The sequence below is a fragment of the Cyprinus carpio genome, chromosome A19 (genome assembly GCF_018340385.1).
Source record: "Cyprinus carpio isolate SPL01 chromosome A19, ASM1834038v1, whole genome shotgun sequence".
Lineage (NCBI taxonomy): Eukaryota > Metazoa > Chordata > Actinopteri > Cypriniformes > Cyprinidae > Cyprinus > Cyprinus carpio.
In genome coordinates, this window is record NC_056590.1 from 22663878 (window position 1) to 22689913 (window position 26036).

General features: G+C 36.1%; 1 protein-coding gene across 1 annotated transcript in view; it reads right to left on the reverse strand.

Moving 5' to 3' along the window:
- LOC109112264 (CUB and sushi domain-containing protein 3-like) overlaps window positions 1–26036 on the reverse strand; it is a 369075-nt gene that overhangs the window by 216790 nt on the left and 126249 nt on the right. The window contains 2 exon segments of the mRNA XM_042777094.1: window positions 2236–2410; window positions 2413–2442. Coding sequence (XP_042633028.1) covers window positions 2236–2410; window positions 2413–2442 — 205 coding nt within the window.

A 26036-nucleotide genomic window follows, 5' to 3' on the forward strand; every position in this document is an offset into this window, starting at 1 on the left:
TGAATAAATCACTGTAAACAATGTGTTAACACGTCGCCGCTGCATGCCTGAAACCATTACGTACCCCCTCGACCGCTTGCTTCACATCATAGGAAATCTCACAAGCATTTTATGGAACTGCTAGGGTTGCCGACTTCCACAGAGGAGAGTTAGGGATACTCTTGCTGTCTTTTTTAGGACGATATGGGAAACCTTCTATTTCTTTACACCAGATTTAAGTTTTAGGTAAACTCTTGATGGCAGATAACAAATGAGTACAGTGTACACTAAAACGAAATGCTACAAAGTCACAGGGCCTGCAGCAAAAATAGTCACTGCATGACTGAGTTAAGTGCTAAATGTATTGGAGATGCTTGACTTTGGTTTACTGACATGCGACTTTTTTTTTTTTTTACAAATTTTAGTATGATAATAAAGTGTAACATGCTATTACACACACATCATTTACATTAGCTTTTAACTAGATAAATTATAAATCCAGGGAAACAATGATTGTACATTTATATTTTAATGAACAAACCCAGTGAAGAATGAATGCGCACCAGTGATATGCATAAAAAAACCATGGAAGCACATTTCCAGCTTAGAGTAAAAATTTTAATCGCAATCGACTTTTTTTTAAATTGCCACTTTAAATCCCACAAATGTGCCTTGACATAGCAGAGGAAGATTTTATGTCTGACAATGTGTTATTGTCAACTTAAACTATTAAAAACATAATGAAATAAGGCCGAAAAAAGTATTTGGTAACACTTTAGAATAAGGTTCCAATAGGTAATGTTAGTTAATGTATTAATTAACATGAACAAACAATGAACAATACATTTATTACTGTATTTATTAATCTTCGTTAATGTTAGTTAATGAAAATACAGTTATTCATTGTTAGTTCATGCTAATTCACAGTGCATTAACTAATCTTAACAAGCACAACTTTTGATTTAAATAATGCATTATTAAATGTTGAAATTAACATTAACAAAAATAAATAAAATCAATAAAAGCATTATAATTACTTATCTTGATTATAACAAAATAATTAAACTAACAAAAACAAAATTAACTAATGGAACCTTATTCTAAAGTGTTACCAAGTATTTAATTAAAAAGTAAGAAATAAAACTTTATTAGGCAATGAACTGAAATCAATTTTAATTGAAGTACTAAAAATCACTAAAACTACAATAATTTCTGAAGAGTATATGAATACACACACGCACGCACGCACGCACACACACACACACACACACACACACACACACACACACACACACACAGATGTATTATTTATTTATGAATGTAGTAACTCACTACACTAAACTGTAAATAACAATACAGTAAGACAGATTTTTTAAATTTGACACAATTTCCTTCTATATTTTTTACTCTTTTACTCTTAAAGTTAGCTATGTATCTATTTGGGTGGAAGATGTTAAAATATGGAATAAACTGAGCTTCATGTGGATTTAATATGGGACGTTATTCTGTTTCCTTAAATATGTGAGGATTCAGTATCACACGGGGCAGTTGGCACTCCTAAAAAACTGCAACATTTGAGCACTCCATGCAGCCCTATATGACACTGACTGACATCAAAACCATACTTTCCAAATGAGATGTAATTAAAAACTTGGCTTGAGTTCAATTTATAATGGTAAAGTGAAGAGGAAGGGCATTTCGAGCGATCAATACTCATGTTCATTTCCTTTAAGAGCTGCATGCAGCACAAGCACGCAATGGATTTTTCCCTTTTAACAAATGTAGCACACCGTACAAAGAAGAAAACAAAAAAAACTTGTTAATAATTACCCATCTTGTACCCATCATCACCAGGGTAGACATGGCTGAAGGGGTGAATCAATAGCCCAATTTGAGCCCAATCAATAAGCAGCAGAGGTGAAATATTATGATGATATAAACATTAGACGCTTCCATTTTGACTAATGATTACATCCATAAGGCTCAGCTGGAAACGACACATGATGCACAGGCACGGCAACAACACTAAATGAGGAAACGCTTGCTGTTAAAACATGCAAGATTACATTTAAATCACAGACTACTTGGATAACACACAGTTACAAATGTGAGATCACGGATGGGGATGATGGGTCATTTAAGATGTCCATGGGATTAGGCAAAGATTCGACAAGAAGCTGCTACCATTTGCACCAAAACGCCACAAAACAGATGAGCATGGGAATAAACACTTGTGGGCAAGGCATTTGGACTCACCATATTGCTGGTGGCTCGGACCCCTCCACTTCCAAGTAATCGTACTTTTCCTCCGTCTGGAAGTCTGTAAAAATGATGGAGATGGTGTCTCCGGGATCAGCAAGTATGGTCCACGTACAGTCCGCACTATTGTAATATTCACTCGGGAAATTGGGACTCGTAATGATGCCACTTGACCCCTCAGAGTATCACCACATGTGTCCTCAGCTGTCAACCAAACACGAAAAGACTTGTGTTAGGAATCGGCCTTTAATTTCTAGACATACTTATACAGTAGAAAATGACAGCTGAACCTTTTGGACTAAATTGAGGCCACATTTTACATTTGTACACCAAATTGTTGCATGTATTTTGTTGCCAATTCACATTGAGGATTTTTACAGCCCATTGTTGGGAGCTAAAAATAGCTTTATGGTGAGTTTGTGCATTATTGAGGGTATGAGAGAGAAGCCATGGCTATCTGGCGGTGCCGTTCATTAATCGGGCACACACTAGTTTAAAAAAAGACTCACTTCAAGGCTGTTCCATGATTCCTTTTATCGTGTTTTAGTGAGGCAGTGGCTCTTCTGGGTGCTTCTGAAGCTTTGGCTCTCTCGTTTAGTTTTGTAAATGGATTCTATCATGACAAGATTTTTAGAAAAACAAGGTCCCAGCTGCATTTCCAAATAGACTCAGAGCTCATCTCTGGTCCCTTCTGCTAGTAGTTGTCCAATTAAATTTGAGTGCGATCTTTTTGAATTTACCAATTGCAAATTGTAATTTTGCCTTTGGAAATCGAGTTGCAAATAGAACTACGTACAGATAAAGACACATGGACTAGTCTGTGCAAACATGATAAATTATATAGAAATAATTTATACAAACAAGCATCCACTCATATGTACATGCAGTCATGGCACAGAGCCATGTGAACGTACATATAGTGTGTACATAAATATATATAAAGCGATGCTCCGATGTGGAGAATCACTTTTACCTGGGATTGACACATTGTAAAAGTGCAAAAATTCTTGGCAACAAGAAGAGTTACATTGAAACAATTACAAGAGACGCATTGACATGTCCGGGACGGAAGCCATGTCAATGCGCACACAAGCATACATTTGCATACATTAAATGTTGAGAACGTACATACACGACATGCATTCACAGGCAGAAATATGCAATAGCACATGCACTCAAAGATTAATGGAAATTTTGATATCTCCTACAAGTTAAGCTAATGTTTATACATGAACTACCTTTGGAACACGGCTCTCTGTAATACCGCGTTCTAATTGGACAATCATGGAATTCAGCAATATTTTCTTAATATTCACTGTCATCTGTGGTAATGGATATTATTGAATTTCATTCAATTACTTTGAGTATCAATTGTAGTGAAAATGATCTTGGTAAAGTTCTGTATTAATATCACTGTAAGACTGTTATCGGCATGACCTTTAAACAGTAAAGGAGATATTTAGGAGAATGTTCAAGCTGCTTTTTGTCCATAGAATAAAAGTGGATGAGGGCCGGGGGCCATCATTCACTTCCATTGTTAACAAATGAAAATCCAAAACATTATTACAAACATGTAACACTTTATTACAAGCACCAAATCAAACAGGTCAGGTAACACTTTAGTATAGGGACCTATTCTCACTATTAAGTAGTTGCTTATTAGCATGCCTGACCAACTGGCTGTTTATTAGTACTTATAAAGCGCATATTCTGCATAACCATATTCCACATCCCTAATCCTACAGCAATACCTAAACCTAACAACTACCTTACTAACTATTAATAAGCAGTATTTAGGAGTTTATTGAGGCAAACATAGTAGTTAATGGTTTCTTAATAGCGAGAATTGGACCTTGAAATTAAGCGTGGCCATTACTGTACGATTACTGTTTAGTAAGGTAGTTTAATATTGGGTAGGATTAGGAATGTAGAATATGGTCATGCAGAATATGTGCTTTATAAGTACTAATAAACTAATAAGTATACCAATATGCTAGTAATATGCATGCTAATAAGCAACTATTTAATAGTGAGAGTTGGTCCCTGTACTAACGTGTTACCAGCAAGTCATACAGGTTTGGAATGACACAAAGTGAGTGAAGAGTAAAAGAAGTGAGGTAAATAAGCTCTCATTAAACATTAACACCATAATAAATTAAATAAATAAACCTATGAAATAAAAGAAAATGCTTGATATGGTTTGAAGTATAAACAAAGGTGTGAGAGAAACAAAAGAGGGAGTCAAAAAATATGTTTTGTGCAGTTGTGTGGCGTTTCAAATGCAAGCTTGTCATAAAACATTTCTACACTCTGATGGCTAGGAAAAAGTCATGAGACATAACACCTGAACTAGAGTAGTATCAATGCTAATGTCAGTAAAAAAGCACACACACACACACACACACACACACACAACTATTAATGTCACTGAGCATGTGATTGACAGCCTCATAAAAATTCCATTACATAAAAGGAACGCAGGAGACAAAACGGACAAAGGTGTGTTTGGGCAAATGTGAGAGAGTGTATTTCTCTCCTTTATTTACACTGACTGTGGCTGCATCTCACTTAAATATTTAACGATAATATGAATAAGGTTTTTTTTTTTGCACAGCTCGTACACATTTTGTAAGATGTATGCAAATGAAGTTTGACAATGCCAGTGGGCAGGTTTAAAATTATCCTCACCAAAGTCATTGTTGAGGTGGTCTTTTGGTGTGTTTTGCAGAATATGCAAACACTTTTAAACCAACAAAAAAAACCTTACAATTCAGAAAAATCGACTTAAATGATCAAAGGGAAAAGTGATGGTGTGTGTTTCAATAAATACTAAAGCAGCTTGGCCTTGACATTTGCATTGTAATGTGGAGCGACGGACTGTGGGCTATGATAGATTCCCTCAGGGAAATATTTGTGTCAGTCATTTGTAAATCAGTTCTGCATTTATATGCATCTCTCAGTGTCAAATGTGGATGAGCTAGCACTGCATTTCATACAAACTGGAATAATAATGCAAGAACATATAGAGTCAAAGAGAGAGAGAGAAAAAAATCTTATTCTACAGTTGTTCTTGGGCAAACAGCCAACATGACCTCCAATCCATATTGTGCTGTTAAAGGCACCTTGAATATAGTTATAAATATGTCAAAATATGGGGTCAATAGTACAGCTGTGATCTATGCATAGCTGGTTCTGTACAACCAATAAAAATAAAAATAACTCTCTCCTTTGTCTTCTGTCAGACAATGGCCATGGTCGATACAGTTAGGAGTGCTCAAGTACCAAGTGTGTTGTGTTTAAGAATATTTATTTAATTACTAAATGACACAGTTATGCAATGCAATGTTTTTTTTTTTTTAACTCTGTATAACTGAATTTATTGTTAAATTTATTGAAACCTAAGCAATAAAAGAAATCTTGCGTTAACCTTTAAAGATCTTTTAAAATCTTGAAAATTCTTGCTGAAATGCTAAAAATGCTTAAACGTCTGAAGTGCCAAAATTACACAGAAGCAAATAGTAATTTAATACTATTACATAAATATATTTATAAAGGTGCTTAAATTTTTAAGTACTGTATAATCAGCTTACCAGTCCAAGTAATTAACTTAAATTACATTATACCAACTAAAAAACAAAGTTGAATTTCATATAACTTATATCTAATTGCTCAATTTATTTTGATGAGTTAATGTAAAACATAAGGTGCCACGACTTACTGATCATATCATTTTTACAGTGCTTAAGTATAAAAAGAAAAAATATTTAAAAAAAAACTATTTTTTTAAAAAGCTCAGTGTGACGAGTGGGGCGGGGCCGAGAGCCGTGGGAACGGAGCGAGGCCGGTGGAGTGATTGGGAAATGAGCGACACCTGCTCCACTCACCGGTCTCGAGTCCCACGGAGGAGATCGGGAGGATACAAAAGAGGAGCGACGACAGTTAAGGACGAGAGAGGACCAGGCCTGGGTTTTATTTTGTGGTTTGGTTTTTGGTTTGTGCGCGCCAGTCGCCCGTGAGGGGCTGTCGCGCTGTTTTGTATTTATTTTGGTTATTAAAGTTTTATTTGAGTGGTCGCCGGTTCCCGCCTCCTTTCTTCCCGTCATTATGGAGTTTTTATTATTACACTGGTGCCGAAACCCGGGAGGAAGGAGGGACGCGCTGCCGAAGATCCCTGGCCGCTGTGGTGAATCCGCGGTGCCATCGAGCAAGGCGTAGCAGTCTGGCGCCGTGGACGCTCGAGGCGGTGGGCTGGAGTGAGTTGCCGGGGACGGACGAACTCGCTGCCGGCCGCCCGTGATGTGGAGGGGCGGCTGCCGTCTGTGAGGGAGCGGAGAAGTACCCGCCATTCGCCAGGTGGCCGGAGCCTGCTGCCATCCGCCGGAATGGGGAGGAGCAGGGAACGGGGGACTCCTGCCGGCTGCCCCGAAAGCGGAGGAGCCGTCGCCGTCCACCGGGCGGCGGAGGAGTGTCGTGCCGTCCACCGAGGGCCGTCCAGTACCGCCGCCAGGCACCGCGGAAGAGTTCACCCAGCTGGTGGAGGGCCGAGCGGCAGCGTGTCTGGGAACCGGATTTTTTTTTTTTTTCCTCTCTCCCCTCTCTCGTCTCTGTCGCTCCTCATCCTTCCATCTCCTTTTCTCTCGCCTCGTCTGTCTGTCCTACCCCCAGGTCCCCGCAGCCACCGTGAGCGGTCCCCCCGGAGGGAAGGGGGGAGGGGGGGAGTAGGAGAGCGCAGTCTCGTGGGTACCCCCCCGGCCTTCGAGGGGCGATGGGGGTATGTGACGAGTGGGGGGGGGCCGAGAGCCGTGGAACGGAGCGAGGCCGGTGGAGTGATTGGGAAATGAGCGACACCTGCTCCACTCACCGGTCTCGAGTCCCACGGAGGAGATTGGGAGGATACAAAAGAGTAGCGACGACAGTGAAGGACGAGAGAGGACCAGGCCTGGGTTTATTTTGTGGTTTGGTTTTTGTTTGTGCGCGGCAGCCGCCCGTGAGGGGCTGTCGCGCTGTTTTATGGTTATTTTGGTTATTAAAGTTTTATTTGAGTGTTCGCCGGTTCCCGCCTCCTTTCTTCCCGTCATTATGGAGTTTTTATTATTACACTCAGATACCAAAATGAATTGTTCAACACCAGATCTTGTGCCAGCCTGTTTTTTTTTTTTTTTACATGCTGAAAATTCCTGTGTGAATAAGCTGTGAAATGATTGTTGTTGTTTTTCAGCTATGTAGAAATCAGTTGCTGACTTCCCTGCACTTATTTTCCTCTCAGCCCATCAGCTAGACTCCAGACACGGCTCTGAGACAGGACTATGGATTGAAATGCAGGACTGGTATAAAGGCTGATGCTATGATGGCAGATACAGACACACACATGTTAGCAAATGATCATTCAGGGGCCCATGGGATGAGACGTGGTGTCAGGAACCTGACACTCTTTTGTCCATCAGCTAAAAGCCAGCCTGACTAGACTATATATGTACACGCTGCAATGGGCCATTAAGATATACAGTGGGTTCTAAATGTCTGAGACCAATGAAAATCTGGGATATGTTTTAATAAGTTTATTTAATACCTTTTTTTGCTTTTGACTTTGGATCGAAAAAGCCATTTTTTGTTGCAATATGTCCAATATGAGTCCATCACCTGGCCAGATCCATTAAATCACATTCTGTCACAAAGCCTATTTCTTTCATTTTCTGTTTCAGTGCAATGGCCAATCTACCCACATATTGTGTTCTTGGGGGGAAAGCACCTGCCAGCGACTGGAGGTGGAATCTGGGCATGATGGAGTCTCTGTATTATCCATGTGATGTGACAGTTGAGAGGGGTGGAATATGGTGATTGAACTGCACTGAGCTATGCTGGGGGCTTTGGTCTAATCCAGTCATCGAAGAACAGGAGAAATGAACACATTCTGACTGCAGAACACTCAGCTGAAGAGTGCATTTGTATGTGTATTATTCATGCATGCTCAATGTCAAATGCAAATAAATTCAAATGGAAACGTACTCTATTCATAGGTATGGGTATATTTTACAAGGCAAATTCTGTTTTTATTGCACGAAAAGAAAGGGCAAATGAATAATATGCAACACATAAAGGCAGGATTACGACTGACATTCACTAGTCCAATCAGGAAAAGGCAGAATGTTTGAACATACATTTTTAATTATTACAATTTTATTATGTGTTGTTGTTGTTATAGAATAATATACATATTTGAAAACAAACAAACAAACAAACAAACAAACAGTTTGTATAAAATACAGTGTGTCACTGATATATCTCCACAAAATAAATACTATATATAACTTAATCTAAATTTGGAGTGGCAAATTCCAGAAGAACTGGCTGAGATGAGTCTGCTCTCGGCAGGTTCATGAGCACTGAATGACTGCTGACATTCTGGAGCTCACATCTCCAAAAACGCTGAAGCAAATTCCCAAACAGACGTTATCCTTATTAACAAACTGCCTTTGAAGTCTAAACAACAACATTATCGCTTAAAACTCTCAAAACTACATTCCGTGACACAAAAACAGTATTATTTACAAAATCATAGTGGATTTGGGCGTCTGCGATAACACTCGCTGTGAGAAATACCACAAGCAGAGTGATACAAATGATGAAATGGTTGCAGTGCTGTTATCACTAGAATATTGCACCTCTGGAAAAGGCTCTCAGCCAATCAGATTCAAGAACCAGAAAGAACTGTTGTATAATATAATATAATATAATATAATATAATATAATATAATATAATATAATATAATATAATATAATATAATATAATATAATATAATATAATATAATATAATATATAAAAGTAAACAAACAAATAAGCAATGTATACAGTGTGTGCATGTGATTAAAAATATTAGAGATTATTTTATTTCTGAATATACAAACATTTTCAACAACATTATGGTTCATCATAATTTACATTTTATGTTATTCTATATGTCTGATTATTATTTAAAAGATTTGAAATGCTCTATCCTGAAAAAATACCCAGTGTGACAACTGAGACGGCCTCAAAAACACTGACGCTGACAAACAGTTGCATCTGGTCACTCAGTTCTAAAATCACATCTGTGCTTCGCCTTAAAATCAATCAGTTATACAGCATCCTTACTGACATCTCCGCAGTCCTCCAGAGCCTTCTTTGGTGATAGTGTCATATTTTGTTTTCACAAATATTCATATTTGTGTTGACACGTTTTCCTGAGGGTGAGTGACATGATAAACGAGCTGCCATTGTAAATGTAGTATGTATGTTTGTGGGAGGGCAAAAGAAATGAAGCCAATGCACTGAAAGATATCTTGAAGTTCTGAAGAGAAATGAGAAAACGCTCAGCCTGGTGTGGATTCAGGAATGCGCTGGTCTCTCCATACAGTCTCCAAGGAGATTTTTGAAATGTCAGTCCTGACAACTTCAACAAATGTGGGCATGCAAACATATTTCCATGCTTTGGTGAACCCAGGAGGCACAAACCCATTTCAACTTTTTGATCTCAACTGCTGTGAGGAGACTCTGAAATGACCACAATGTAATAATAAATGGTACCTGTGTAGAGCTTTGGGAATATAAAAGCATCTGAATTTGAATCCATGTACCTGATAATACACTTTTTTCTATATCTGGATGTTTTTTTTTAACTTTGGACTTGTGGAATTTTAGAAACTAAACATTTTTCTAACTCTCATTAATGTGTTTCATCCACTAACAATTTCCAATAATCTATAGGGGTGTTTCTCTAACTTCAGGCACTTTTATGTTCCAAGGATTGATTACTGTTAAAATTAACAGATTCAAAATTAGTCACCTTATTTATAAAACACATAGGTAAATTATATGAAGGTCAAACATATGTATTACTGTTCACTGAGTCTTATTTTTGCTATATTCAAATGCCCTTAATAAATATTTTATTCTTTTCTCTTCCAAATTTGCAATTATTTGCTATAAAAGTCTATCATAAAATATTAATTATTCTATATGATTTATTTGGTAATCTAAACAAGAGTGAAACAAACATAAATTATTCTAAAATTATGACCATCCCCTAATTACATTTTTTAAATGAAATATGGGACATTGCAATTATTTTTTAAATGAAATATGGGACACGATATAAAAGTCAATCCTATAATATATATATATATATATATTATATCTATATGATTATATATATATAATATATATATATATATATATTATATATAATATAATAGATAAACATTATACAGTGAAATATACAAACATATACATAGATATATATACATTATATATATATATACATATATATATATACTATATATATACATATATATATGAGAGAATAATACATATATATATATATATATATATATATATATGATATACTGTGATATATATTCACACATTCATTTAAAGTAAAATTGTGAAGTATGAGTAATCCATAGCCATTATTGAAGAGACACCAATATTATATAGATATATATATATATATATATATTATATATATATATAGTGTCCCATATTTCATAGGGACAGCCTTTTCCCGTTAAATCTATTCTATTCTATTCTATTCTATTCTATTCTATTCTATTCTATTCTATTCTATTCTGTATATGACACACACAAGCAACAATGAAGATGGCCATCCAGAATGTCCATTCAAATCACAATCAGCCTTACAGAAAGAAGCTACCCAAGTAAATTATTCAACAGCATCAACTAAAACCACCCCTCTCTATTTTTTAAACAAATCACTGCTCTGCTTTGGGGATACGGACTGTACTTGCACCAACAGGCCACATCAAAACAGAGCCTAAGATATCAAGAAACCATAAAGTGTTATGATATCAGAGCCCATGGACTTGTGGGCACAAGCACATAAAGGACTGTTTTTTCAACAACAGAATTTAATTAAACCCAACATATTTAAACTTTTTTCTTTCTGTTATATGAAAGTCACTAATGTTTTTGTTGGTTATGACAGTCGCTGTGTCAGATTATGCGATTTTGACTGCTAAAATCTTGTGGTGTTGTAAACATGAAACATGTCAGACTACACATTACTACCTGAACATTCATCGATTGACGTCTTTAATGACGTTCATGCTGTCATCGATACAACGGGACTAGACAGAAGGTGCTATGAGCGTAAACAAACAATGACTAGCAAACAGCATGTCTTGTCGTCAGAAAAGACCAAAAAGTAAGAAAACCTGTCAGTGGACAGTGAAATCTGAAATGCATGAAGAGGACAGTATGGACTGTCAAAGAGAACTGAGCTAAAACAGTTTTTTATTTGACCTTTTTTCACTCTGTCGCAGTAGTCCCTCAAGGAAACATCATAAATGCAGGAGTATTATTGCCATAGCTCCACAAACATTTCCTCCTTTTCAAAATTCCACCTAGCAGGACTCATCCCACTGTCTCTTTTTCATTTCAGCATATTTGAAAGCATGTACAAAGGCTCTTCTGTGCTCCTACTGGCCAGTGTCACAGGTGTGATGGAACTCATCATGGATGACCGAAAAAATAAAAAAAATAAACATACTGTACAAGTCTTTCTGTGGCGAAATTGTGAAGCCTTGCAGACGTGGTATTGGTTGTCATCCATTGTGACACACTACACGAGATGAATCGATTGAATCTTGCGTCTCAACACCCATTGTCGTTTATGAATCCCCACGACACCCTACGTCAAACAGATACCGTATATAATGTTTGTTTTTTTTTTCCTATCAGCTTTGCTTCTCTTATTGTGTATATTGTATTTTTTTTGTAATCAATAACACTGATTATGTGCTCATGCTGGCTACAAATGCAGCCCAAGTCTATTCCTTAGCTTGAATTTAAAGTAGCCTTCTGGGTATTGTAAGCAAATGACTGGGGGGCCAAAACATACTGTTTGTCTCAGAATATATGGGAAAACCAAATACGCAAACTATATTCTGGAGCGTAACTTCTGCTGTGCTGTGTCAGAGGAAACAGCTGACTCATCATTGTAGAGTAATTCCTAAATAGAGAAATGACTTAGCTCAGCACAGCAGCTGTGGGTTTCGGACCAGTCACCGGATGGCTGGCTGGCTTTACAAAAGATCATTGACACTTCAATCACACCAGTAAGGAGGTGCTGAAATGGCCTTGTGCTAATCAACAGTGCATGCTCATGTAAAACTGTAATCTTATCATTAAAGTATAATCCTCATGCACTTTGTAAATAGTGCTGATTCAGAATACCTGCTAGGGCGAGGAAGAGGACGTCACTCGCTATCTTTGCTCCTCACACCCACACAGACATGTCATTCAGCCCTGCGGGGAGCTCCGTTCTGAGGCTTGTATTAATTCACTCCACTTAATGTGCGACTGAGCTAAGCATTCAAAGCAATTAGAGCTTGCAAGGACTGTGGGAAGAGACCTTTCAGTGCAAAGTTGTCCTACACATATCAGGACAGCATATCTAATAACTCACAGGTACCCTCCCAATTCTAGACATTTTTGTAAAGCGCAAATTAAAACCCTGCCAAGAAATTTCATGCTCGAGCTGCATTTTTCTGCGCAAAGGGTAGATGTAAGGAATACTTAACCTACTGTAAAAGGAAAATATATATTTTCATTTAATCGTGTTGTTGCAAAACCGTATGAAATTCATTCTTGTGTTGAGCACAAAAATGGAAAAACTGCACTTTTCAAGCAATCACAATGACCGAAGATTTAGACTTTCAAGATTTTTCAGCCCTCAAAGGGTTTCAAACACATAAAAGTATCATTAAAAGTGGACGATATGAGTTATTTTCAATCATTTCTAAGGCCATACAAAATAGCTTTGTGTGAAGAACTGATGAAAATTTAAAACATCTTAGCTATGCAAATAATTTAGACCAGTTTTATAAACCGGATCAACAAATTCATTCAAAATATTTAACTCAAAAGAAAGATTCATTCATGAAACAGGCATCACTACCCCTCTCATGAAAATGGCAGAGTCAGATTTCAAAATTGTTGTGAAAATTTTTCAGTTGAATATTTGGATAAATGCTTCTGTTAAATGAATAAATATTAATATTTTGTCAGTATTTGTCAGCAGTTTTTCAACGAATCAGTGGATGCAGCTCATAAAACTAGCCTAAATTATTTGATCAACTAACTGACTCTTGATGCAGTAGTTAACAGCCCACCGGAGAAGAAGATCTTTAATAAATAAGAAGTTACATTACAAGCTTGTTGCTCAAACAAAACAAATCAGACTTAATTACATGGAAATGGCAAGATACATTAAATTAAATGTGAAACTTTGGTAACACTTTAGAATAGGGAACACATATTCTCTATTAACTAAGAGTTTTCTCTGAACAAACTCCCAATTTTCTGCTTATTAATAGTTAGTAAGTTAGTTGTTAAATGTAGGTATGGGGTTGATTAAGGGATCTAAAATATGATCATGCAGAATAAGGCATTAATATGTGCTTTATAAGCACTAATAAACAATCAATATGCTAGTAATATGCATGCTAATAAGCTTTGGTCCTTAAAATAAAGAATTACTGAAATTTTTAAGTAGAAAGACTGAAATAGTATTTTCTTGTAAATCACATTCCAATAAGCTTTATTTACAACTTTGACACCACATATGATTCTGTGATTATACATCTGCATCTTTTTCAAAAAAAATAAATAAAATAAAATAAAATAATTTGTGCATTCAGAAGAATATAAGTCTGGTTTGTAAAAAAAAAAAATGAGTGCGAGTAAATTATCGTTTACAGAATTTAATTTCTGGGTGAACTTTTCCATAAAGCACATCCCTTTTCTTACACATCGCTTTTCTTAACTAGGAATTAACAGGTTTGGTGCTGGAAAGCTTTAACCAATCTTCAATTCAAAAACACTGGAAATCCTGATCCTGTGACAACAGCTGTTAATTAGCACACTTAATTACAAGCTTAGCCCTGTATGACAGGAATGTGATCCATCCCGCGCTAAAGTAATTAAATGATACAGCAACGATTCACTGGTGCCTCCTGGACTGTGGAGAGAAGCCAACGTTAAAAAGCTTCCCTTTCTGGAAGCTTTGCATTTAGTCTGTTCATTATTCTCTTGCAGAGCAGTGAAGAAATGACATATTTGGGAAAAAAAATGGATTTAAATAAAACAGCTTGGAAAATGCTGCATCATTCTAATGACGAAACACTTCCAACACACAGCCCCTTTGTGAAGTACTTCAAAATGACCGGTTAATAAATTGCCTGTTGCTGTTAAGGTCAGTCTATAAAATTATATGACAGCTTTTGATAACTATGACAATGGATTGAGTGTCTAATATCATTGCCATCCAGACAAGACCACATTATAATTCTATTTCCCAACGACACAAAATGGACACAAAGCCACTGCCACCTAAGATTGGAAACTACATTGATTGTTGGGTAATCCATCACGGCCCATTTAACAGCTAACTATCCACATTCACTGATTATGACTGCAGATTCAATGATCTTTAGTCAACAGATCTCCAGAATAGTGTTCTTCAATTCCACAAGCGAGTTGAGAATGAATCTTTGAAAAAAGTTGCAGGAATTTGATATACATTTTTGACGACAATCTCTTTCTACTCTCGAATCTGTTTCAGCATAAGTGGCTTTCATTGAAACTACTTACTGGAAAATCCCACAAATATGGTGTCATAATCGAATCATGCCTAACCAGCCATTCATCCTGCCATGATCCTGCACATCGCCGAAATGCAGAAGTGGGACGGATGCAGGTTGGACCATTGAAAGGTCACTGCACTGACTTGGAGGGTAATGAGGCACAAGGAAATGGGGACAGCCAAGAATTTTCATTTCCCAAAAGACACATGATAGATAGTTACATGTGGATGCACCACACACAGGACCTTCAGTTTGACACAAGGCTCCTTTGACCCCATTAGATCACTATGTGTTAATCATCAGCCACTCGAGCACACACACAGACATAAACACACATAATGGCTACAAACTTGAGATTATTCTTAAGCAATCACACAAGCAAGAGTGCACAGCACATGGCCGCAAGCCATTGGAATACTGAACGTTTGACCCAAAATTCAGGACGTGTAATGTTTCATCCCATTCTAAAAGTAATAAAAGCTAAAAGTTAAAAGCAAAAGATTTGACCCATACTGTATATAACCATATTTATGTTTTTGAAAGAAGCCTCTTATATTCATGAAGGCTGTATTTATTTGATCTATTTATTGTGGAAGCCATAAAACATATCCTCCACAAATTATTCTTCAGTGCTCAAGAAACATTTCTTACTATACTCAATTCTGACATTTCTATTAAAAATATACATAAATATAAATCTTGTAAGCAATAATAATTAATTTAATTAAATTATATATAATTCATTTATTGTGGAAGCCATGATACATAATGTGTAAAAATGATACATAAATATAAATCTTGTATGTAAATGTCTTAATTAATTTAATGCTGAATCTCTCTCTCTCCCTCTCTCTCCCTCTCTCTCTCTCTCTCTCTATATATATATATATATATATATATATATATATATAAATATATATGTGAAGACATCGAGAGGATACATAAAAAAAAAAAAAATACACTAAAAAAAAATCTACACTCAATCTACACACACATAAATAAAAAAAAAATTCTAAAAAGTTTCTAGAAAGCATCTTCTAGATCTATACATTGTTGTGATAGTACTGCAATGGGCCACTCACTCACTGACCAGGGAGGACATGAGTGAGTCAATAATAGTGAATCAAACAAATCACCAATTGCATTGCTTCAAATGTGGCCATAAACTACCTCATCATTACTGAAGGCCTCACAGGCCAGTCTTGCTCCCAGCTGCCACGGAGAGTCACCTTCACCCTCTCAGTCTTCTCCAAGCACTATGAATCAGTGCAAATTATATATGCATGCTGTTGATTCTGTACTGCTGCTTGCTAATCCTGTTATTTGAGTGCCCTTGATGTGAGGGTATTGACAAAGTGTAAAGCTTGTTATTGGATTTCAGATTTCCCCCCTCCTCTCTCATTCCCTCTCGTTCCACCTGCGATTCTTTTTTTGTATTGAGACTTGCTTCCTTGGTGAATCCCGGAATGCAACCTTGTAAAATAAATTTGAGACTTTTAGGAGATTTATCGAACTCCAATCTTTGTTTGTGCCAGCAGTCATTACGACCAGTGTATCACTCCAAATATGCATTAGATTAATGGTGTAGATAAGTTAGAGACAACAGCAGCTCTTGATGAGGGTGTGGTGCTGTCAGAATGCAAATGGCTGTGTATATGTGTGTGCCAGCTTACTATACTCTCAGGTCAAATTTGACCATAGAAGTGAGCCAAAGAAGACAAAGTCTTTTCTGGAAGACATTTGGGATATCCTAGTTTCGCAAAAATGTAAAATTCTAAAGCAATAAATAAAATAATAAAAATAAGAATAAAATACTAAAACTGCAGATAAATTGCACAATAAAAATTAAATCAATGGTTTATGTAATTTTTATAATATTACAATAATTTTTGACCATGACCTGCAAGACATTCTGCTGCCCTGAACTAAATTTTAAATTTCCAATATTATGCAAGATAAACATTAAAACAATGGTTTAATTGGGTTAATTTAGGTTATATTGTCAGGTTGATTTAGAGTTAGGTGAAAGTAAATATCATTTGGTCAGTGTAAAAAACAAAGTCCTATTGCCATTTATATATTTATATGTATTGTAATTTTCTTTTGTCTTGCAGTCTGTCTTCTGTCCATTCTTTGATACATACCTCTAAAAAGTATTTTCAGCTGTAATTTTTTTCACATGCACAGAGAGCACAGAGACATTGTGGTAATTAATGCTTTCAGATATGTAATCAGCCATTTTCAACATACTGTGCTAAACCGAGTCTCTCCTGAGAGGCAGTGATTGTGAATTATAACACTTCTCTCTAAAGTGCTGTTTCATCACAAATAAAAGAAAAAAAAGAAAGAAAAGAAAATTGCCCTTAAGTGAGAGGCAGATTTTTTTTTTTATGATAATCATGTCAAAACAAAAATGTGATACCATTTAAATGTGTGAGGAGCTTTTGCTCTAATGTTCTGACTGCGTTCTGCAATTTCCCCACAAAGTGACACATGGAGAGCCTTTTCATTGATTGCATTTATCTAATCTTTTCCTATCTGAAAAGAATTTAAAGACATAAAAGAAAATATCTTTTTCAGCCCCTGCCAAAACAGACTATGAAGACTTTGAAAGCTAAATGTTATTCTATGTACAGGAGCATATGAGAGGTTATTTCATTGTCTTTTATTGCTAGAATTTTTGTCTCATGACTGTTCAGTCTGTCTGCAAATTAGTTTATTTCAATTTATGCATGTGCGTGAGGTAAGGGGAAGTGTACGTGGACAAGTGAAAGCCTGCGGCTTACTGAAGTAACACCTGTCATTACCCCATAGAAGCATGCATCCAATTAGATGTATTTTCAATAAATCTAGAGCTAGGGATCATACAGGTCAAGTCCTGTAAACAGCACCATTTAACTGCAAAAAGGAGATGTGCTTCTGCTTCAGAAACAAGCTGGTTCTTATTGTCTTTCAAGGTAACACTGGTTTGAGGAAAACCCTTACTGTGACTTTTTAAATGCACAATTTGGGATGCTTTGGAACCACGCTGTATAAGGCAATTTAAGTGATGGACAGGTTACATTTTTGGACTTTTCTTCAGTCCAAATATTTGATGGTTTGGTGTACTTCTGTTCCAAAATATAACTCAGAGTTGTACTAATAGTCTCAGCCATTTCATTTTCACACTGGCAGCTCAAGCCAGAAGGAATATAACTGAGTGATACATTACTACACCCAGCTAAAAACTGCTCTCTCCCCTGTCAATTAACAGCCTAATCATCGTTTTCTGGCTTCTAACTCACACCTGTACACTTCATAACATTTACAGTAGCTCTGCCAATAATATTTTGACAAGTGGAAGCTTTACATAACTGCAAAACATACTGCTAAACATTAATATTTAAACAAATATATATTATTGCTAAAAACATTTTTAGTAACATTAGGTTTTTATTTCATGTTTTTTATTTATTTTATTAATACATGTTTAAACAAACAAACAAACAAAAAATACATAAAAATTTCCTTATTTGTTTAAAAATAAAATAAAAATCTATTCATAAAATCTATGCTATTTATTTAACACTCACTGAATGCACATACACATTTAAAGACTAAGAACAAAACATACACAAGAGCAACCAAGTATTACCCCGTCTCACTCTTTACAATCCCCTTCCATTTTGTCTATATCCTGCATGTTTGTCCTCTAAAGCTGAAGCAGTTCTCTTCTTCTTGTGTCTTCTTTGGCTTATATAGACATCCTCCAGCTTGCCTTAGTGAAGAATAAACAAGCTGCTGCTTCTTGTCACTTTTGGGGAAGAACCTCATTGTCTACTATTAGCTGGCAACACAAAGTGAAGGCATGTGACAATCACTCCTGGGAAACCACATGTTCGGTGCCGAATGTCTGTGCAAATCTTTTGATGGGAAATGTAAGACATAGGTGGCACCAATACAACTGATAAGAAAAAGCCAAGTTTTGTCAAACTATAATCCGTCCCACTAGCACTAGCGTGCCGGCATGTATAATTCCACAATTTGGCATTCATTTAAAATGTACTTAAAAGCTACAAAAGCTGTCACTGGAGCGGTACCATTGCAGGGTAACTGAACTTTAAGTTACTGATATGCTTAAGGGGTAAATAAAGTACAAAAGTGTATCATAAAAGGGTGTTGCCCCAGTGACAGCTTTTGTACCTTTTATTTTCTGAGACTGCATTTAACAAACACTGCAAATCAGGCAAGAAAAACATGACAAAAATAGTATTTATAGCCATTTTAAGAATGTCAGTGATACTACAAGAAACAGCGATACTGTGTGAGCTACACTTTCAACATGGGGAGGTCATAGAAAACTAGAAATAAAAAAAAATAAAAAAAATCAGAGTTATTTTGTTGTTTCTTATATCTTCATGAAACCACTCTCGGAAACCACTTGGCTCTGTTGACTGTGCCTCTCCACTGCTATTATTACTTCACACGTAGCTGTCACGGTCATCAAAGTCCTCAGATCGGAGAACATGACTCTCCAGCTCTTACTTTCATTACACCTTTCCTCCTTATATTTCCTATCTCTTCTCTTACTCACCCATTTCTGCTCTACCAAAATCAAGCTTGCATTGGCTGACATGTCCAGAGTCTTATAGGCATTCAAATAAACTGTCAAATGGTGAAAAAAAAGGATGACATGCCATGAGGCAATTATTGTCAAAGCACAATGTAGAACCCTAGAAAAGCGTGTGTTTGTACATTGTGTATTTTTCTTGAAATGTGTTAATTTGCTGGCGAGACCTTTAATTTGAGATGGTTCCCACATTCAAGTGTCAATATCTCGATGTGATAACTGGCTGATGGGTTTGAAGTCATCATCATACTGGCTTTATAGGAGGACCCTTGAGCAGAAACAAACCTCCCAAACTACAACTCCAGGATTAGAAACATGCAGCAGGGAAAGAAAAAAAAAGAAAAGAAAGGAAGGAAAAAAGCCTCTGGCACAACCTGGGCACTTGCTATTGTTCTCTGACCTGCTAGATCGATCACTTTACAAAACCCTCATTTACATCAGTGCCTTATTAGTGCTTTGCTTTTCACTGGGTTGATGTGCTTATGTTTTCTGGTGCCAGATTTCCTTTTGATGTGTTGTGGCATGAAATTGTATTTCCATGACTCTCTGCCCTTGAAATCAAAAACAGTTAATTCTTCATCAAAAAGCAAAAGGCCCAAGGGATACTTTTTTCTATATAATACTATAGGCTTTCATGAGTATGTTTATATCAAGAAGGATTTTGCACCGTTCAAAATGTAATTAAGAATGCCTTTTAAACTCTAATTTGAACTGATTTTGTAGGTGACAAACACACACACACACACACACACACACACACACACATTATATATACATTATATATTATACATGCATATATACATACATTATGTATAATAACAACATTACATATTATATTAATAATTAATGCCTGCAATCAAACCGAAATAGAATAAACAACTTGTTAACATTTGTTAACATGCTAGGAATCATACAATATCAAGCTTTTACAACATTTATTTTATCTAGTGTTTGATTACTTTAATGTAATTTGTACTAGCTAATGCATTTACAATGTTAAATTATTGTAAAGTGTTGCCATAATTTATACATATTTCTGTATATAATGTACATAATCTTTAAAAGTTACCATGATTACCTTTCATGGCAGAAAAATGCATAAATACCTGTAATAATCTAATTGACCTTTTAAGTCTTTAAAATAACATGAAGCCGGCTATAAGATGCAAACAGAACACGGGAGTTGTATCAAACTAATACAATTATTTTGTTATCTTATTTATGTGTGTTGAATTTCTTTAAATTGCAATTTTTCTGTTACTCCAATTTAGCATCATGTGGGATGGGCCAATCTTGAATCCAGTTTTACCTTTGAATTTTGAATTTGATTTGAAAGGACACCCGTTCTGGATGTTGCCCATCCCTGATATCAAGCCCTTTTCAAAATGAGAAAATAAAGTATTCACCAAACCACTGGGTTTAAGACAGAATTCCCTCAGACGTTGTAATGTCTAATTCCCATTACTCAATAGCTCTGTAAGCTCACATTAAACTTTCAGACAGTAAAAGTAACTCAAACAAGTATTGTCTGAAATGTCTGAATACTGAGCAGAAACTAGGCTACTCTGTGACAAGCCAACATGAAACTTTATATACCAGTTTTTACAATTCCATTCAAAGATCTTGTCCTTAAATAGTCATTCTGTTTTCTGACATGTTGTGACATTGTGACATGTCTCGTGATAAGTTGACATGTGAAAGCCAGGTCTGTTTCAATATCAAAATATGTCTATTCCAATGCTATTCCTGTTAAATGAGCACTAAACTCAACCTTCTGTCTCACCTGACTCAAAATAGTCATGAAAAACAATACCTTAAAATATGACATCTACATTTCAACTAAAGAACCACCCCCCAAAACAGTAAGAACATATAGAACCAATCTATTTTCAAGATGCAAAACAGTATTAACATATTAAACTCATTTTAATTTCTGTCACTTTTATCACCATGCGGAGTTAATAGTTGGATAATGACTGTTTCCTTAACATGTTTCAGTGACTCAAACTAAATGAACTAATTTATAGTTATATACTGTATCTACAGTACATTAAGCTGGGACAGGAGAACTTATTTTTAAAATACTTTTACTAGTTAATTCTGCTGAAGGCAAACACTCATTTGTCAAACAAAATCACACCATTGGCTGAGCCACTGTTGTTAGGCTGGTCGGAATTATCAAACAAACAGAGTAAATTTTTGAAAGCATCACTGCTTACAATTTTCAGGTGAATTAACATAAAATGTGTTACTTACAGTTGTCTCTTCATATTAAACTAGAATTGGAGAAAGGTTTGATGACATACTTCACTTTTATGATCTAATATGGCAATGGTGTTATGAAACCCGGTGCTGAGTGCAATTCCCCAAACTGGTAATGGCATGGGATAAACAAGATGAATGGTATGTTGAATTGACTTGGTTCATGCATTGAATTCCCAGACCCACATCCTTGCTGAATGACAAAATGACAATTAAAAGTGATGAGTCAAATGAATATTGAAAATGGACATTTTGGTATGGCAGCCATGTATGGTATTTTCCATAAAAAAATAATGAGGTGGAATTCCTCAAGAATAATATTTAAAAAAAAACAGTGAATTAATTATTATTTTTTTTTTTGTCTTAGTAAAGCCTTTGAGTGTTATCATCATGCATGAATGGTGAACGGTCAAAGCCTCATATGAACAGATATAGCTGTAAGTTAATACATTTTCCACCTTTTTCCTGACAAGGTTTTAATAATGATGATGATGGTGTCTTAAAGTATGAATGGGGGAAAAAATGATGCAATCCACTTTAATCTAATCAGACAGTGTTGAAAAGCTTTGGTTAAAAAATGGTTTGAACGAGATAAATGTTAATATATAACATATGGGGCTTTGTGATGGTTATAATGTATCCTCTCCTGTATCCTATTTGAGGTATGATTTCTGAGATTCATTTTTCAAATGTGTTCATCAACTGATTTTGGAAACAAAACGGCCCTCAGAGCTGCAATGTAATTATGTTGAAAGAGCCATAATGAAGCTGAATTCAATTAATCATTCTACCATAAAGATGGAGATAACGAGACAATTTTGTTAAATAACATAACTCAAAAATATGCATGTTTGAGTGCTTAATTTCTCAACCACCTTATAAACAAGTGTTTGATGTGAGAATGAGGGTCTATAAAACATCGATTCAAAACAGGGCATGTTGAATTTTGAACGAGCTAGAGACTGAAAAGCATAAAATTTCCTCCATCTTTTAAATACAGAAGACTACATTAACGGTGCCTATAGGGACAGGCTATATATCTGACATCTCTCAATATGTTGCTTCAATTATGCATGAGCATGGTGAACAAAAATGTAAATGTAGTTCTATAAACAGGATCTGCAATTCTTTGTCCTCCACGCCAAACAGGAGATAAGCACCATTCAGCTCAGTAAATATTCATCACTGTGCTTGTTGTTTCTGTGGATAGGATTAGGCACAGCATATTAACTGGCCCTTGGGGTAAAGGGACGATCAAGGCGGATGGCTTGTCGACGTCTGTGATCGTCTTACTTGAAACAAAGTCACTTAAGAGATGGGGGATTGTTTAAATATAACATAGAAAAAAAAAATCATGATTGATTATGAATTTCATTATATGTGTTTACTAATTTATTCTTTATTACCTCAATTCAGAGTGAGCTTCATCAATTATACAATGCCTTTCGTGGTTTCGCTTCATATTTTAATGCATTACACCTAAGCAGGCACATTATCATTAATAATATACACAAAGAACCAAGCTAATTATGCTATCAATTTGTTTTTAAGACATGTATTATTTAAAGACTCATTTGAAGAGCAAATAAAGAAAAGAACAAAAATGTTTTATGATTACTTTCAGCCTGCAGCACACACCACCAATTTTAATATTGTAGGCTATGTAATTTTTAAATCTCTAAAATCAGAGTTAAAATATTCAATGATGGATTCATAAGAACTGTTTTGATGCACTGAATTAAGAGTTACCATATGAAATGGTGTTAAAATTCCTCATTGTGTAGAATTAACGATAAGATTGCAAAGTGCATACACAGAAACAACATGAAACAAACTATACCTGTAATCAACCCAACAGTTTCCGATAACATCTGACCTTCAGAACTTAACAAACACTCCCATCTGTGCTTAAAACCAAGCAAGTAGAAGCAAAGCCATTAATAAAACTTGTGAATAACCTTTCAAGAGCTTCACATGCTGAGTAAAGTGGGCAGGTGAAACTCTGACAGGTGAACGTTTCTGGAGTAGACAGCCCAGGCAAGCCAGGCATTAAAGTGTCAGAACATTGCTGTACCAAACTATCATTCAATGGATAGGAGCACAAAGGCTCCATCAGATAGAATCTAGCATTAAGGGCTTGGCTGTCTTTTAATTTAACACAGTTCAACAGACAGGGTTAAAATCGTTTGCTTGGTAAAGGGCAGGAATGTTTCATACAGTTTGTCATGAAACATGATAGCTATACAGGAATGCCAACGTTGACTTCTTCCAATCATTTGAGTCACTGATTCACTAAAGAGAGTAGGTGGAGTCCAAATGGAAGTGAGCTTCCCTATGGAAGTGATATCCCTACATATTCCGAAGGGCAGACCCTTTTAAGTAGGGACTTTGGAGGGAGTAGGGTACTTTACATTTATGCATTTTGCAGACACTGGTTTTGGTTTTTCTGTGTAAAAATGCACGCTTCGTCTTGTGGATGAAATGGTGTTAAAAATGCAGCATTCAAGTTAAGAGTAGTTCAGCTATTAAGAAACGTGTATGCAATTTGACTTTTCTGTTTGAATGACTCCCAAAATTTGGTGTATAAAGGAGAGTAACATTTCACAGTAACATTTTACTATTCAATGTAAGTGAAAAGTTTAACAAACATCATTTTATGGGTTTAAAACCAATTGAATTTATGCATCAAGGCTTGTATTAAGCATTTTAGTGTAATAGCTGTTTCTATGTTTGTACTCTCAGGATAAAGCACTTTTTGCTTTTTACTGGTATTTTATTCCAAAATGTAAGCACTAAGGAGATGTCCGCACTGCTCTTTTAGCTGATTCATACAACAAGCTATCAATGGTGAGCTCATTTGGCATTAAGCCTGGGAATGAGGTGACATTTCAGGTTTTTTTTCCTAGACATCCACTTACATTTAGCATCTAAGAAGACTAGAGCTTACATCAGCATTGTTCCACCCCTAGAGTGGGGCCGGTGTCCAAGATGAGACAGCGAGACAGGCAAAAAAAAAAAAATAACCCAACCAAAATTTGTACATCTCGATACCTAATAGGCTTAATATTTGTGCAGAGTGAGGGAAAAAGCCCACAATGTGTTCGTCCAAGAGACACACTCTGTGTCTGAAGATTACCTTGGAGAAACGATCAAAGAACTGTCAGGCTACTTCTGTACGTCTAATATTAACATTCCTAAATATAATGTCTCTCTGTCACTGAAGTCTTACTTAAAAATAGATCAAATAAGAATTGAGGCTCTTTTCCTTTCCTTTCTAGCAGGACAGTGAATAATTCATGGCTCTGTCCATACAAAACCCCAACAATAGTCGCATTAAAGAAAAGCATCTTTTCTTTCCTGTCTAGTGTTTTCACAGCACTGGTTCAAAGTCCAAAAAACATCTTCTGAGGTATTGATAAAAAAAGTTTGGATTTGTTTCATACACATTATTTTCTTTAACACTGAGATTGGGCATTTACAGTCAGTAGCTAAAATCTGTTTAATGTCTAATCTCCAAGCAGCTCTGTGTTGTATGTCTTTGGTGAAATAAAATTATGAGGGCAAGAGGGTACGGTAATACCTTAATTGGCATTAAACTGTTATCGTAACCACTAAACATGGCAGCGGGAGCAAAAACAGAGGGAGTAATTATCACTTCACTCTTTAAATCATGATGGATGTATCATAGGCTGCCTGCACTGATGTGAAGAAAACACCAAAGGCAGTGAACGTCTGTGGCATATGGCACAGCAGCCTGTGTAATAAGTCACTGAGGTCTTTAAGAGGTCTGTGTGATTAAACTAGTTAGCGAGATTGCTTTTTTTTTTTTTAATACTATGCAGTCACATGACCACTGTATAAATACATTATACAGTGTAGTATGTGTATTGCCTTGTATCACTGAACAAACACATGTTCCATATTTTTAGAACTATGAACTTGTTAAAACGATTTATTTTGTCTTTGGTCTTGTCTTATCTTGCCTAGGGCACCTACTGAGCCAGGACAGCCAGTAGTGTCCCCTCACAAAAACAGGTGCATGACGCCACTGGCAAGAAGTAAGCTATTCATAGACTGACTTCCCAGAAGAAAACAAACACTGTGGCCTGGTAAAACTTTGAAAACTTTGCTTGTTTGTTTGAGTGGTCCAGCATGTCAGCTTAAGGCTCAAAGAATGGTTTGAAACTGGTGGCAGGCAATCCTGTTTGACCAAACAAATGGCAGACAGGTGCCGGATCAGAATTTCTGTGTAAATATGTAAAATGACTCTTACAAAATGAACAGC